This window comes from Phyllostomus discolor, chromosome 13 (assembly GCF_004126475.2).
Source record: "Phyllostomus discolor isolate MPI-MPIP mPhyDis1 chromosome 13, mPhyDis1.pri.v3, whole genome shotgun sequence".
Taxonomy (NCBI): domain Eukaryota; kingdom Metazoa; phylum Chordata; class Mammalia; order Chiroptera; family Phyllostomidae; genus Phyllostomus; species Phyllostomus discolor.
The window spans coordinates 51,128,164-51,143,280 of NC_040915.2; the positions used below are offsets into that span (position 1 = coordinate 51,128,164).

Consider the following 15,117-nt stretch of genomic DNA (forward strand, 5'->3'; position numbering starts at 1 on the left):
AAACAGAGTAAAAAAAAAAAATATTTACGGATCTGTTACCAGTGCTGAAATGTCCAAAATTTGCTTATTCATCCTGTTCTCTGCTGTGGCATACGCTGAAGTCACTTCTCTTATTTCGCCTACTCAGTGACGCCTCCCCTCTGATGGCGCTGGATGCTTCTTTTCACCCCCTTCCCTCTGCAACCTCTAACCTGTTATCTTTTAACTTTTCGACTTTCGTTCCTGCTCACCAGAATTTTATCAGCCATCTGCTGGATCTGTTGGGATTTTGTCTGGATGTCATCCTTCAGTCTGTTTTCTCTACGCTCCATGGTCTCTAGCCTCTTTACCTTGTTCTCCAGAGAATGGCGGCGTTCCTGTAGATCATGAATCAATCAGAGAGTTTTAATGGGGTACCCGCTACGGGTGTAACGCCTGTACTCAAGGAAGGAGGAGAAGTCTCAGGCACCCGCCCCAACGGCGAAGAAAATAAGACTCTAGAATTCAAGTACTCGGTTGTGTAGGTTACAAGAGTGCATTCATTCATTCAAATATTTACCAAGCACCTACTATCTGCAAAAGTATCACACCAGGCATCACGGAAAATTGAGAGGAAGCCAACATAACTCCTGCCCTTGCTAAAGATAAGGCAAACACAGATAAACACAGCATAGGTTAAGAGGCGGAAGGGCTATAAAGCCAACAGGTACAGAGCGCTGTGGAAGGTCGGAAGCAGGAAAGAGGAATTTTTACCCAACAGGTGAGGGGAAGAGTCACAGAGACGTGAGCTCCGGAGAGGGCCGGGACATGGGGAGGGCAGAAGAGGAGGGTGGAAGGCCTCTCAGACAAAGATAGACACATTAACAGAAACACAGAGCGGGGTCAAGAGCCCGTTTAGGCCCCTGCTAAAGCCTGGAGCAGCTACAGCTTAGGATGTGTGATGGGGAGAAGCAAGAGTAAAGGTGAAGTTCGTGGGTCAAATGGTTGAGAGTCTCATCTACCAGGCTCAGGGGTGCACCTAAAATACATAGAAGCCCTGAAAGGTTTGGGATGGGTAAGGGGCTGGGGGGTGTTGAGCCTTCTGTCTGAGGTCCACGAGTCTTACACTGTATAAGCTAACTTGAAGGAAGGAGAAACTAGAAGCAGAAGGCAAAAAAAAGAAAAAAAATTACTACATGTGCTCAGCTAAGAGGAAGAGGGTCTGGTCTATAAGGAGGCCTATAGAAACGGCAAGCAGGGGGTGAATGGGGGAGACAGTGTGGCTGTATTTATAGGACTGAGTCCCTCACTGAACGGCAGGGTCCACAGGGAAGCAGATGACGTCAAGAGTTCAAGCCTGGGGTGACTAGATGAATGATGGTGGCCCTGACCGCCACGAGGAAACCGAGAAGGGAACTCAGTTCGTGGGGGAAGCCCCTGAGTTCATTCTGCATTTGCTGCACTGTTCAGGCGCCCAGTCCACATGTCAGGGGAGCAGTGGGAAATGCTGCCTGGAACATGAGTGAGGATGGCCCCAGAGACACATGAGCCCATAGGTTCATGCCAGCACTGTGACAGGGAGAGCAGAAGGCCCGGCAACAGGGGCTTGGTTAAACGAACCACGGCACATCCATTCTGTAGAGCAGCCACCAAGGAGCTGGGGGAGACGGAAAGGAGAAAAAGGGAAGTGTCACTTTTTATTCTATAGCCTTCAGTACTTAAAGTTTTTGACAATGAGAAGACACTTGTGTGTTTCCTGTGTAATTATATAAATGATTTCAACAACAACAACAACAAAGAATTTGAGGGAGAGAAGACACCCAGAAACATAAATCTGGGAAGTCATCGACACACGGGTAATAGCTGAAGCCTTGAAAATTAACATGTTATTAACACTGTGGGGAAAAGGCAGAGAATAACAAGGGTACAGAGGGAAGAGAAAGAAAAACTCGGGGATGGCATTCCCGTCTGTCTATGTAAATATAAATAATCCTTCCCAGATCTGTGAGCAGGTCAGAGAACAGAAAGGAAAACCTTTCATCAAAACGTCTTTCTACCTGAAGCCGCTGTAACAAATCTTTCTTCCCCTTCGGGGAAAACGTTTCCGAGCCTCTCGAATTTCAAAGATATTTGCAGAGGGGAAAGCAGTTTGATCAGACATAAGCAAGAGGTGGCCTCGCAGGCCGGCTCCCGTAGCACAGCCCAAGGCCGGCCACTGTCACTCCCAGGTGGCCACGCCGGGACCGGGGGGCAGTCCACCGTGGGCCGGCAGTCCCCTGCTCACCTCGGCTTCCACCAGCTTCTTTTTTATGCCCTCAGAAGAGTCCTCGCGGTTCTGCAGCTTCTCCAGCTCGCGCTCGGCTCGCTCCTTTGCCTGGCGGATGTTCTGCAGCAGCTCGGTGGCCTCTGTGCTGGCTTTCACAGCCTACCGGGAAAGAAGGGACAGGAGATGGATGGCCAAGTTTATTCAATATTCTAAATGGAAAAAGTCGGGCAACGCAGTATTTATAGTATATCCAGTTTTTCAAAACATACAAACATTTATTTTATTCTGTATTTTGTCTGTTCTAAGGTGCACCTACTTTTTTTTTTAAACATCACTGAGTTTGGAATGCATCCTACAATAAAAATTGACAGCATTATTTTCTTTCTTGGGCTACATAAACTAATGGTGGATCTAATAACCATGAGCATCTTAGATTCTATGCAATGTAGGTTCGGTGCAAACACAAGAGTCTAGAAGGATTTATCTATCCAGGTAACAATGTATTCACCTCAGAGCATTAATTCCTTATTTAATTATCCTATGGATAATTTGTACTATGTTTATAAGGAAACAAGATAAAAACTGTAATTTTAACTATTTTTCCAATAAGTATCTTTCAAAGGGCATAACAACCATAGTATACATGGTAATTTGCAAATCTGTATTTTTTTTAAATAACGCCTTTTGTAGTTAATTTTTATTTGGGTCTTCACTATACTGTCGCTCTTACAGCATCATAGTAAAGATCTGAGGTTAAGAGACCAACAACTTCACACTTATTTGCTCTAAATCAAAATTTTAAAAAGTAGAAACTTAAAATTTAAAAGTGTCAACTGCAAGAAAACTCCAGTTTCTAGATCAGCACGGTCCATGCGAGAGCCACTAACCACATGTGGCCCTTGAGCTCCTGAATGTGGCTAGTGTGACTACAAATTATTTTTAATTTTATTTAGGTTTAATTCATTAAAAAACTGCAATAGTGTCAATGTTTTAATGTTGATACATGCTCCCATGATATATTGGATACGCTGGGTTAAATAAACTATATCTCAAATAATTCCATCCATTCTCTTTTGCTTTTTCTAGTGTGCCTCCTAGCAAATTTTAAATTACATCTGTGGCCGACATTGGTAGCTTGCATCACACTTCCACTGGAGAGCACAGTTAAAGATGAAAATGCACAAGCGGCTAGCTGAAAGAGGGCAGTAAAGGCTTTCAATAGGGAGCTCAAGAATGGGTAAGAGGAAAGGAGATGAACAGAGAAAACGGGGTGGATACAGACAATGGAAGGGACATACAGACAACGGAAGAAGGGAATCCTGTCTCATGCCACAAAAGGGATGAAACTCAAGGACACTGTGCTAAGTGAAATAAGCCAGTCACAAAAGGACAAATACTGTATAATTCCACTCGCGTGAAGTATTTAAAGCAGTCAAAACCACAGAAACAGAAAGTTAAACAACGTGGTTGCCAAGGATGGGGGAACGAAGAGGGGCGTTAGTGTTTGGCAGGTACCGACTTTCGGTTTTGCAAGATGGAAAAGTTCTGGAGATCCATCGCACAATAGTATGAATGTACTTAACAGTACTGATGATATACTCGAAATGGTTACAATGGTAAATTTAATGTTATGTGTTTTCCACCATAATTTTTTAAAAAGAGTAAGAAGGGGCGCTGTTAAACTAAACCAATGAACACGTTGGCAAACGTCCACAAGGCACGTCTCAGAACCACATTCGCTCTGGACCTTTCACTGGCATTCCCCGTGTTCCACCAGCGTGGGCTCGGCAGGACGCTGAAACCAAACCCACCGCCTGCCCCCACCAAGAGACGACTCCACGGCCCCGCCCACCTCCTGTGCACAGCCACGCTGCCCACAGAGCGTCAGCGGAGAGCGGCCTGGGTCAGGAACGACACGTGCTTCTCCTACAAACGTGCAACACCGGGAGCCTGGCCCCGTGAAGGGAAAGCAGCGCTTCTGGGGTTCTTTTGTAATATAATTAGAACTTTTACTGGAGAGTCTCACACAGCTTGGTTTTTAAAAATAAACACTGCTGACACATCTCAAAGGAAAAAGTAGATTCAGAACACTCATATTTTCAGGTAATAGCTCACTCCCCCTTCATTTCCCTCCGTGCTGGGTGACTAAATCTGTTTGTTCCATCTTCCATGCTCCAGGAGGAGGCAAGGTAAAGTATCTGGAAATGGGGGCGAAGTTCCCCCCCAAAATCACCTGGGGCTTACCTTTTCCAGCTTCTCTTGGAGCTCCTGAATTTTGAGCTGCTGTTCAGCATTGATCTACAATTAAAATCCCAGGAAATAAAGCAAAAGGCAAATCGGTATTAAGATCTTGCTATTTTTACTGTAGTCCTATTTTCTTGAGGTTTCTGTGGGGTCTTTTTGTTTTGTTTTCCAGTACCTACTAACGGAGAGGAAAAACAAGTGGCCTATCAGAAAAGACTTGGAAGGTCCCAGTGCAAACCTCCATGTTGGCTATTCCTCCAGAACCAGCCACATTCAAACGGCAAAAAGAAAATCAAAGTCACCCGCTGCCTTAAGACAATGAGAACTTTCACGTATATTTTACTGAGAGTCTGGGATTACTTGTTACTGTGAGCAGCAGGTAGGACCAAAAAAAAAAAAAAAAAAAAAGTGTGTCCTTATCCCTTTTTTATCCCATTTAGAAGCATAGTTGAAGCTAAAAGTGGTCACTCGGAGGTTGACCATCAAGATAAACCTGGAAAAAGCTTCTCTGTTCATTGCAAGAGTATTCTTACCAATGATTGGCCACTGACAGTAAAAGATTATCTACCAAAAATAACAATATCAAGAATGAAAAATACCTTCTCCAGTTTGGAATATTCTCCCACTTCAGGCTTCCCTTGATCCTTAGCCTGTAATTTAAAAGATAGGACATAATGGGAAAGTTCAAGAATATAGAAGTCCTCTAAGATGACATTACCTCCTGCATTTTCTTGGCCTCTGACCAAAAATGATGATGATGAGGATGATGAGGATGAGGATGATGATAAAGAGGTTATCTTCCATCAGTAAAGACCAGGAACTTTCCAGGGTATCCCATTATTTCCCAAATGTACACCTATTAGCTAGTATTCCCTTTATTCTTGCTCAGACCATCCATGATTCCACCCCCAAAACACCGTCCCGGCGGGCGGGCGGCCGGCTACCTTCATCAGCTTATGCTGGCATTCTGTTGCTTTCCGCTTGAACTCTTCGGCAGCAAGCCGGGACTCTCGCAGCTCTGATTCATAGAGATCACTCCGTCTTCTCGCCGAAACCAGGTCCTCTTCCAACTGATTCATCATTAACCTCATTTCTTCCACTTGAGCCTGGTACTCCTGCAAGAGCAGACAACGGAAGACAGGTGAGCTTCAGAACTCCTAAAAGGAAAGACGGGCAGTGAAGATGGACAAACACCAGCCACTGGGGGAAGACAAACACTGAAGAGAGGCTGGCCGAGAACAGACCTAGCGAGAAGGTAAGACAGATGGGCAGAAGGGAGAGGCGTGGGAGGAGGAGGAGGAGGAGGGAGAAAAGAGTATCATATCTTTAAACTGTTTTAATGTGGAACATGTATCACTACGAACACCGTTGGGAACACATGTGCCTATAATAAGACTCTTTGAGCAAATAATACCACAAATAAGCCCAGAGCCTTACGGCATTTGCAACACCAGAGAGCCGTAAGGGGTGTTCTTCAAACAACCAGGATAAACTGCTTGTGTGTAGCTTTCTTCCAAGGGTAATCGTTTATATAGATTTGTCCTTTAGAAGTCATGTGTTCCTAACATAATTAGATATGGTACTAGTTTTAAAATTAACCTTTGAGACAGCAGAAGAGGGTAATTGGAAATCTCAGTGGACAGAATCTCGGAAGGTGAAACCCATCATGTCAGTTTCTCACCATTAATTTCTCTGGGCCCAAAACTGAATGATGATGAACTTAACATTGCTCTTGAAACACAAGTCACCCTGAAATCTGGAAGAGTCAGGAAACACTGGCTCTGGTCAAAATAACTTGTGAGAAAAATTCCAAAGAAAGAATTATCTTGTTCCCTCCAACAAACCCTTTAAAGTGATCCAAACAGCCTGACCTTTTCCAAAATGCATTTCTAAAGTCAAAACAGAACATTTGAATCGAGGTTTTTCAAAATTGGATTTGCCAAAAGAAATAAGCAATGGTTTTGAAGACTTTCGGCCAAAATATGAAAATATTCTTTGTTAGCAAAATCAAAGCTTATACATATAAGAATTAGGAATGACCATTAAAAAAAATTCTTTTTTGATCCTCACCAGAGAACATCTTTTTTCACTGCTTTCTGAGAGAGAAGAAAACAGACAGAGAAACATTAATGCAAGAGAGAAGCATTGACCAGTTGCTTCCTGTATGCATCCAGAGCACGAGTAACACATGCCTGCACCTGGACCAGGGATCAAACCCACAACTAGGTACACGCCCTGACCGAGAATTGAACCTGCAACATTTTGGCTGTGAGATGATGTTCCAACCAACTGAGCTACAGCAGCTAGGGCACGAATGACCATTTATGCAATACAAGATGCCTTGGGGTGGTGGAGGGCAGGGTGGGGGTGGGACATAAAATGAAAAGCACAAAGAATTGAATCAAGACTGTCTTTGACATTCACAACATACCATGAACATCTCTAAGATCCATTCTCCCAAGAAATAATTGAAGAGGTATCAATTAAGCAAGGGTATGTTGTCGTTGTCTTATTAACAGGGTACAATGTAAACCTTTCGGCCTATTGTAACGGGCAATTCCCCAGTGCACACTGAAGCGGGAGAGGGGGAGTGATGCCCTTATGAAAATTGGGTAGTTGTCATGCAAGCACACCTCTCACAATATCACTGGTACAGGAGAAATGGGAAAGAAAAAAAAAAAAAAAGAGCCCGAGTGAAGCACGGTCTCATATCACTGCACCCAAAAATATACCGCTATTGAAGGTCAAGCCTGGAAGTCACGGTCACCAGGTTTCTAGGTGATGTGGGTTATACAACCAAAGGTCTTTACAATTTGCTCACAGTTATCTGAACTCCCAGAGTGGAACATGAGCCAATTATGTAAAATGATACATCCTTTCCTTGGGGTTTTCTCTAGACCCCTCGGCCAGGGACACATTACAGCTGTCGTGGCTCTGAGCACTGTGCCTTCCTAGACTCCCTCCTCCGTAAAGAAAAAAAAATTATTATTATTATTGTTAGTATTATTATATGTTGTAACTGTGTTCATATAAAGACAAAAACATTAATATTGTCTATGAAAAGTTTCTCTGACCTAAAATCTCAAATTTTTTCTTCTGAATTAAAAAAGATATTCCAAACATTTTCTGGGCACCTAAATAAAAGTACCATCAGCCCTGCCCATAGCCACAAACACCACACTGTGGAGGAAGCAGGGCTGGGAGAAAATCTTGGGCGTCTTATCCTCCACTCCCTTTTCTTTCTTGAATTTATGTTAGTGAGGAGGAAATGTGATTTCCGTATTTTGTCAAGAGCAAGGGCAGAGCTGTTGCTTATCCGCCAGCATCTCCCTTTCCTGAGCCGTCAGCACCCAGGGGAGGAAGGCAAGAACCGGGCAACATCTCTGTCAGCTCTCTGAGCTCTCGGGGCACCCCGCCTGCCACAAGCATCACCAGGAATCTGCCGCATCTGTTGACCTGCCGTTACTGTGCCGGACACTTCACGGCGATCTCGCACATCCAACAGCTAACCGAATCCCGGCCGCAGGAAAAGTCCGAGAGAGCGTCAGGTCCGCTCCCAAGGGCAGCTGAGGGAGAGCGGCCCTAACGCAGCACGGACTGGACCGTAGGTCAGAGCCGAGCAGAATCAGAGTGGGGAACCGTGGACAACTGCCAAGGCCTCGGGTAAGCTTCAGGATTTTGTGGGAAGGGTCGAGACAACCCTGAAGTACAAATGCCCTCTCTGTTTCCCAAACTTCCGTTTCCCTTCCTGAGGAGGGGGTGAGGGGTCAGCAACTGCTAGTAAAGGTGCATGAGTCAAACGATCACGTGAGACTCTTAGGTGTTTTTATTTCAAACCAAGTCCGAATACTCTATAGGAGGTAGCTAAGTAGAAGCAAAATGTTAAAAAAAAAAAAAAGCTATATAAAAATTAGCTTTTAAGATAAAGAACTGAGAGGAACCAACGTGCTGCAAACCAATTACGTGGAATTTGTTGAAAGCATGAAATACTTTTTCCTGGCCTGCAAATGTTCTGCTCTCATAAAACTTACCAAAAGTCACTTTAATAAATCCTTCTTCCAGTGAGAAACAAGAGCTGAAACGGGAAGTTTTCCCCCAATGAAACTTGTAGCGCTCATTAAATCTAGAATTCCACATGCAGGCCAACTGTGATATGAATCACAAAAGACATTTCTTTGAACTCAGCCACCTTTCAAAATGTCCTGATAATTCTATTTCTGCGGAATTCTCGGACACCAGCTGCTCCCTCTGGTGGCCAAATGCAGCTTTCATTTCCCCAGCATGTCACCAAAATCAAATTCCCAAACACATTGAAATAATGGGAGAAAAAGAACCCCACCTCTTGAAACCTACAGAATGGAGAACTGTGTTGATAAAAGGGGCAATGAGTCAACTGTCAAAGCAGATTTTTCAAACTGTACGTGCGGCCTGTGCAGTCTCTAAGCTTAGTATTATTCCGAAATCTACTCACCAGATCGCTACGTTTCCTATGCGTATTTACTTAAAACATTTTTATCAAGCAAGAGCGTATTAGGCAAGCATTTTTAAACATTAAGGTGATAGATTATACCAAAAAAATCCCCCAAACAGTAATTCTTTCTTTAAAGAATAGTGAATGGATCAAATTATTTGCAGGAGTTTCTTTCATGTAGCACCGCCCAGATGGCTAAGTCTGCACTACTCACAGACAAAAATGTTCGTTCCCATCAGTGTTTACATGAGGTTTTCTGCAGTGAATGAGAGTTGCCTGGCAGCTGATAATTCAGTTCTTCAAATGCTCATTGCCATCTCTTCATTAAAGTCTCTATGTACGGTTTTTTTCAAACGACAGAAAAATCCATGTTGAAAGGGAAACAATGAAGCGAAATAAAAAAATGAACCTTCTTTGAAAGAAAACCCTTTTTGAAGGGGAAGAAAAAAGTGGGCTTTTTAAAGGTCTCCATGCTCTTTTCCATTAACACACAGGGGATGGCTTTCTGCCCTCAGATGTGCTGTGTTAAATCTTAATCAGCCATACATACTCACGCTCTTCTTCTAGAAGACGCTTTCTTCACATTTTACTTACATAGTAAGTTTTACTTACTGTGAATTATCCTGGCTTCTCTCAAAAACTTAAAGTGCAACTGAAAAATTTTTTTAAAAATCTTTATTGTTTTGTTAATGATCTAAAGCAGAGGTTTGGCAAACTTTTCCTGTAAAAGACTATAGAGTGAGCAATTTCAGCTTTACAGGCCACATGACCTTTGTCACAACGGCTCACCTCCACCAGACTAGCCCGATGCACAGCCGTGGACAGGACATGACTGAATGCACAGGGCTGCGTTCCAATAAAGGCTTTATTTATAGACACTGCAATTTGACTTCCACGTACTTTTCACATGTCATGAAATTTCATTCTTCTTTTGATTTCCCGCCCCCCCACCATGTACAAATGCAAACACCATTCTTAGCTTGTGGTTGTGGAAAACACACGGTGGGCCGGATCTGCCCCGTGGGCCACAGGCGGCCCACCCGTGCTCCAGACCTGCTCCTTCAGCTGAAAAGAGCAGCCATTCTGGGGCACAGACTCCAGAGGAGTTAGAGCCAGGCACTCAAAGGTTTATAAAAAGATGGGGAAGCCGAAGTTTCCAAACGACCTACATACATCTCTCCCCGCCCCCACCCTCCTTTCTCTCTCCTCCTCTCTGCCTCTGAAACACGCCTCTCCTGAAACCAGAGGTCCAAGCTGCCACCCTCGTCCCAGGCAGGCAGACATACCTGCTCTTTGATTTCTTGGAGCTTCCGGCTTTGCTCTCTGATATCATGGAGAAGCTGAAGTGCTTTGTCATCCTCCTGGGACACCTCCATCCTTGCTTGCTCCAAACTTCGCTTTAAGCTCTGCGGAAAGCAAAAATTTTAATAGGGATGCCCTGTGGAGTCTGCTGTGTTTGAAAAGACTCATTAAGGGAGCTGCAAGCTGCTTCGCAGACACCAAGACGGTTTCAGGTGACGGACCAAAGTTGACAACTTCCAGTTGGTTGCTGATTCCAGTTTTCCTCCTGTAAAAACCCTTGGGTTCAAGAAACATCATCTCAGCCCTGTGACCTGATGATCCAGCCTGAAGCTACGTCAGCCTGGCTCCTACCACCGCCTACAGTCCTAGCAGATACTTACTTGTATGGTTACCGCTAAAAACGAGGAAGATCCCTTAGCCACGGTGACCACCATCAGGATGACTAACAGAATCTTTTCTGCAATATCAGTTATTCGGGGACTCACAAGTTTATAACTCTCTTTCAAAGTAGCAATGACTTCATTTTCTGCCCTGTTGTCATTTAAGACCCCAAGAAATCTATTTCCATCTCCTGGCTCATGTCTCCTGGATACCTTTCATCCATAAGGTTCCCTCAATGCTTCAGTGGCACTTAAATATGTATCTGAAATACATAGCTGAATAACTTCACCCACCACTGAAAGGCAGCCAAATCTGGAATGGAAACATAGCAGTTACTCTTAATTAGCCACGTCCGATAGATTTCCTCTCCCGCGTGGGGGATAAAAAACTTGAAAAATGTGTGATTCAACTTCTTAAGACTGTTTAATTGGGCACAATTAAAAAAACACCTGGATGAAAATTTAACGAGACAATGGAGAAGACAGTCCACTCTTGTGAAGGAAAGGAAAAAAAAAAGCCACATGGTAAATAATGACAGAGGGTCTAGGTTTTGAAGGCTGAGTTTTCTAGTTGCCATGCCAGTTGTAGGCAATGGGAAATTGATTTCAGGCAGCTTCAAAATACATTTTCTCGTGCTCATTTGCGAGTTTGGTTCCCGAGGCTGATGGTGTAGGTACAGACCAGAGAGGTTGGGATGGGAGATGTCAGGACCCTTTGTGAATTGCTGCAATGATGGCTACACCCATCTCCAAGCTCCGCGGCCTCCCTGGACTTTCTGGAGTCCAGGCTCATTTCCCTCTGGGACCTCTCGCCAGGCTCACTCTACTCTGCAAATCACAACTCTTGCTTTTGCCTTCGCCCTTTCTCTACTCTCTGCCATTGGCTGTGATGTGCCTCATGGAGCTGTCATGAAACAGGATGAGACACACACAACAGGAAGTGCCACCTCCAAGGGAAGGGGGCTTTGGGGAAGGCTCACACTGCATTCTGTGATGTAGGTAGCAAGGTCCTGTTCCAGGAGGGATCTCTGAGTCTCAGAGGCCTTCAGCTCCACCTCCTTCTGACTAAGCACAGCCTCCACCTCTGACACTCTCCGATGTAACCGGGTCATTTCCTGCTCCATCTGAAATAAACACATCGACAGGTTAAAAAGGCCCGCAGAAGGTCGTCGGGAGCTATCAATCTCAAGTAGCCTCCAAAACCACCCAGTGGTCTAGGCAGGCGCTGTTTCGCCAAAGGTTAGGGTGGAAATACCATTGTTTCTTCGCCCGGGAGCACACAGTTCTTCGTAAGGATAGGCACCAATGCTAAGTCACTCCTCTCATTCAAGTCTCGGTTCACACTTGATCACTTCTCTAACCCAGTGAGCAAGAAAGCCACAATCATCACTTTTCACCTGTTTGCTTTTTGGGTTGGTTGGGTTTTTGCAGACGTCACTTTAGTTTTACCCCAAATCCATCTTGGTCCCCCCCCATCTCCTTGCAAAGATCTAGAGGACAAATCCAGGACAGGACAAGGAGATGTATTCGTCTGCACTCTTAGAAGTCCCGGGCAAGTAGTGACTTTTATGAGCTTCCGGAAAGCTGTCCCTGGGCAGGAACAGTGAGTGTTAAGAGACGTTGAGCATAATCAACACCGTGGCCGCAGTTACATAAGCAGGAGTTTTAAAAGACTAGGAAGAGAGACTTCGCATCACTCAAAGCAGATGGGATGCATCTCGGCCACAGGTGAGGACCCACGCCACCTGCCGGAAGAAGCAGACATCTGGCTGGGTCATGCTGAGGAACGGGCAGGTTTAAATCCAGGGCCTCCTCTGGTTAAGATTAAAGGATTTACAGCAACGTCAAGGCCCGAATTCATCTCCCTCTGAGCTGCCGGAGACGTGACTTCAGCGAGGGAGAGAGCACCCCGCTCAGTCTGTACGGATCAGGTGGCTCAGTGCCAGCAGCGGGCCCAGGTGGCTCCCTTGGCATATATTGACGGGAGGATCCTGGAGCAAGGAGAGAGGCCGGCTGCGGAAATAAATACCTTGTGACACTTGTCCTGGGAGTCTTGCAGCTCTTTGCTTTTGATGAGAAGTTTCTTTTCCATGGAGCTAGTCTTGGCAGGGGAGTCCAGGCCCGACACAACAGACCTAGAGGGGAGAAAGCCAACGTCAGGGAGCAGGTAGGCTGGCCTGAAACGCTGCATTCGGAAACTACGGCATAAACGGCGGACCTTGCAGAGTTCTGTGGCCATCAGCAGAGCTTCTGATGACATCAAGACCACGAGGCAGGGAGGTGAAAGGAAGCAAGAATTCTGAAAGCATGAAGACCTGGGTGTCAATACAGTTGCCACTGGCCTGAGGCAATGGTTCAGGCTCTCTGAGCCTCGGTTTCCACATCTATGGTGTGGAATGATAATAAAAGGACCTGCTACACAGGAGAGTGAGAGCATTAGACGTAGCTCCTGCCTACCTGGCTTCTTTCACTTACTCAGCAGGTATGTACTGTGTGCCTACTGTGTTCCAGCAACTGTTCCAGAAACTGTTCCAGGCACTGGAATAGCAGTAAACAAGACATCAAGGTCCCTGCCCTCCTGGAACTCACAGTCCAGAGGGCAGAAAGAAGGCATCAGGCCAGGCCCTGGCCAGGTATCTCAGTAGGTGAGAGCGTTGTCTGAATGCACCAATGCAAAACAAGGCGAGGTGATTATGACAGAGGAAATGGGTCAGGGGTCTGCTTGGTAATCAGGGAGTGCTTCTCTGAGGAGGTGACATTTGAGCTGGGCCTAATGGATAAGAAGATGCAGGCCATCCAAAGCTCTGGAAGGAAATAAGGTCTAGGGAGGAGGGATAATAGATGCCACAACCCTAAGACAGAACAGAGCTAACACAGCTACTACCCGATAAATGTTGTTAGTTACAACATTTTATTGTTTATTCTAACTCCAAGCCAGCCAGTTGGTTCTGCTTCATTTTATACCAACTGCTAAGGCTTATTACCATAGGCTGACAATGCCCCGCCCCCAAGATGTCCACATCCTGATCTCCAGAACCTGTGAATCTGTTACCCGACGTGGCAACAGAGACTCTGTAGATGTGATTTAGTTAAGGATTTTGAGATAAGGAAATTAATGTGAATTATCTGGTTGGATCCGATGTAATCACAAAGGGTCCTTACAAAACGAAAGCAGGAGAGGAAAGGAGACGTGACAACAGAATTAGGGTCAGGATCAGAGAGATTTGAAGATGCCACAATGCTGGCCCCTGCGACGGAGGGGTATAAGCCGAGGAATTAGGACGGCCCGTTGAAGCTGGAAAAGGTGAGGAAACGGGTTCTCTTAGAGGCTCCAGAGTACGGTCTTACCTACACCTTGACTTCAGCCCAGTAAAACCCAGCTCAGACTTCTGGCCTCCAGAACTCTAAGATGATAAACGCATCCTGTTTTCAGCCACTGAAATTGTGGTAATTTGTTGTAGCAGCCATAGAAAGCCATGCACTTTCTGGTCACTGACCACATGCCTGGTTCTGTTCTAACTCTAGACATGTTTTAACTCTTTATTAACCACGATAGCTCTAGGAGGCAGATACAATTCATTAACCTCATTTTACAGATGAGGAAATTAAGGCCCAGAGGTTAAACAAACTGCCAGTTACTAAAACAGCTTCGGCTGGTCTCACAATAGAGACCTGGGGTAGAGAGACTGACATGATGAGCCTAATAAAGCCCTCGGGAAAATACCACAAAAATAATGCAGCGTGACCTCATGGGAGCGGGCTAGAAGGAAGCTCTCCCCACAGAAATACGCACTTGTGTACATCACTCACACGCTCTGCCTCTGCCCTGGAAAGCAGTTCATCATGGGTGGAAATGGCCGTTCCCACCCAGGACAGCTTCCCGCAGTGGCTGGCTCCCTGGGCACGAACACTGGGACCAGTGAAGGGCAGGGCCAGAGCAACAACCAGCAAGGGTTCCCCCACAGGGAGGGATGGGAGGTAGAGCCTGCCGCTGTCCCGCTGCCCCATCTCTGTGGCCTTGATAACGGGGTTGCAGGAGCTGGTTGCCAATGAGCATTCACATCTGAACAGCACGTGAAAGTTCTTTCTGCTGACCCCAACCACTTCTCTGCCTGAAAGAGGCCAACTCCCTGTAGCAACTCAGAGCGCCTCTCTCCCTGCCGCTCCCCACCCAGGGACAAGGGCTGATGCGATACTGCTGTCTCGCTGTACCCCAGTGACAGCTCCCTGCAGACACACTACAGGGCAGCCCGGCAGGTTGACGCCCAGAGTCAGGCTGCTCTGTTCAAATCCACCCCTCTAGCTGTGCGACCCCTCTGATCTTCTGTTTCCTTCTCCATAAAATGGGGACATTTCTCCACCTACTTCAAAGAGTCCCTCTGGGGACTGAATGGGATACTCCATGGAAAGCCCTGAGCACAGTGCCTGGCACATTCTGAGGGCTCAGTAAGTGCCCATCACAATCACCACCGTTATTTTTACCACCACTACCCATG

The 15,117-nt window shown here is 45.7% G+C and overlaps 1 protein-coding gene across 21 annotated transcripts in view; it reads right to left on the reverse strand.

The window, feature by feature from the left end:
- CIT (citron rho-interacting serine/threonine kinase) overlaps positions 1-15,117 on the reverse strand; it is a 142,585-nt gene that overhangs the window by 64,945 nt on the left and 62,523 nt on the right. For 13 of the 21 annotated variants that reach the window (XM_036014607.1, XM_036014606.1, XM_028527114.2 and 10 more), the window contains 8 exons: positions 12,651-12,756; positions 11,602-11,745; positions 10,226-10,345; positions 5,413-5,583; positions 5,068-5,118; positions 4,469-4,522; positions 2,243-2,383; positions 231-356 (listed from right to left, as the gene is read on the reverse strand). In XM_036014607.1, the coding sequence (XP_035870500.1) occupies positions 231-356; positions 2,243-2,383; positions 4,469-4,522; positions 5,068-5,118; positions 5,413-5,583; positions 10,226-10,345; positions 11,602-11,745; positions 12,651-12,756 (913 nt within the window). Of the gene's footprint in view, positions 1-230; positions 357-2,242; positions 2,384-4,468; positions 4,523-5,067; positions 5,119-5,412; positions 5,584-10,225; positions 10,346-11,601; positions 11,746-11,876; positions 12,757-15,117 lie in introns of those variants that run through there. The other 8 variants (XM_028527119.2, XM_036014609.1, XM_028527115.2 and 5 more) reach the window with 4 other exon arrangements.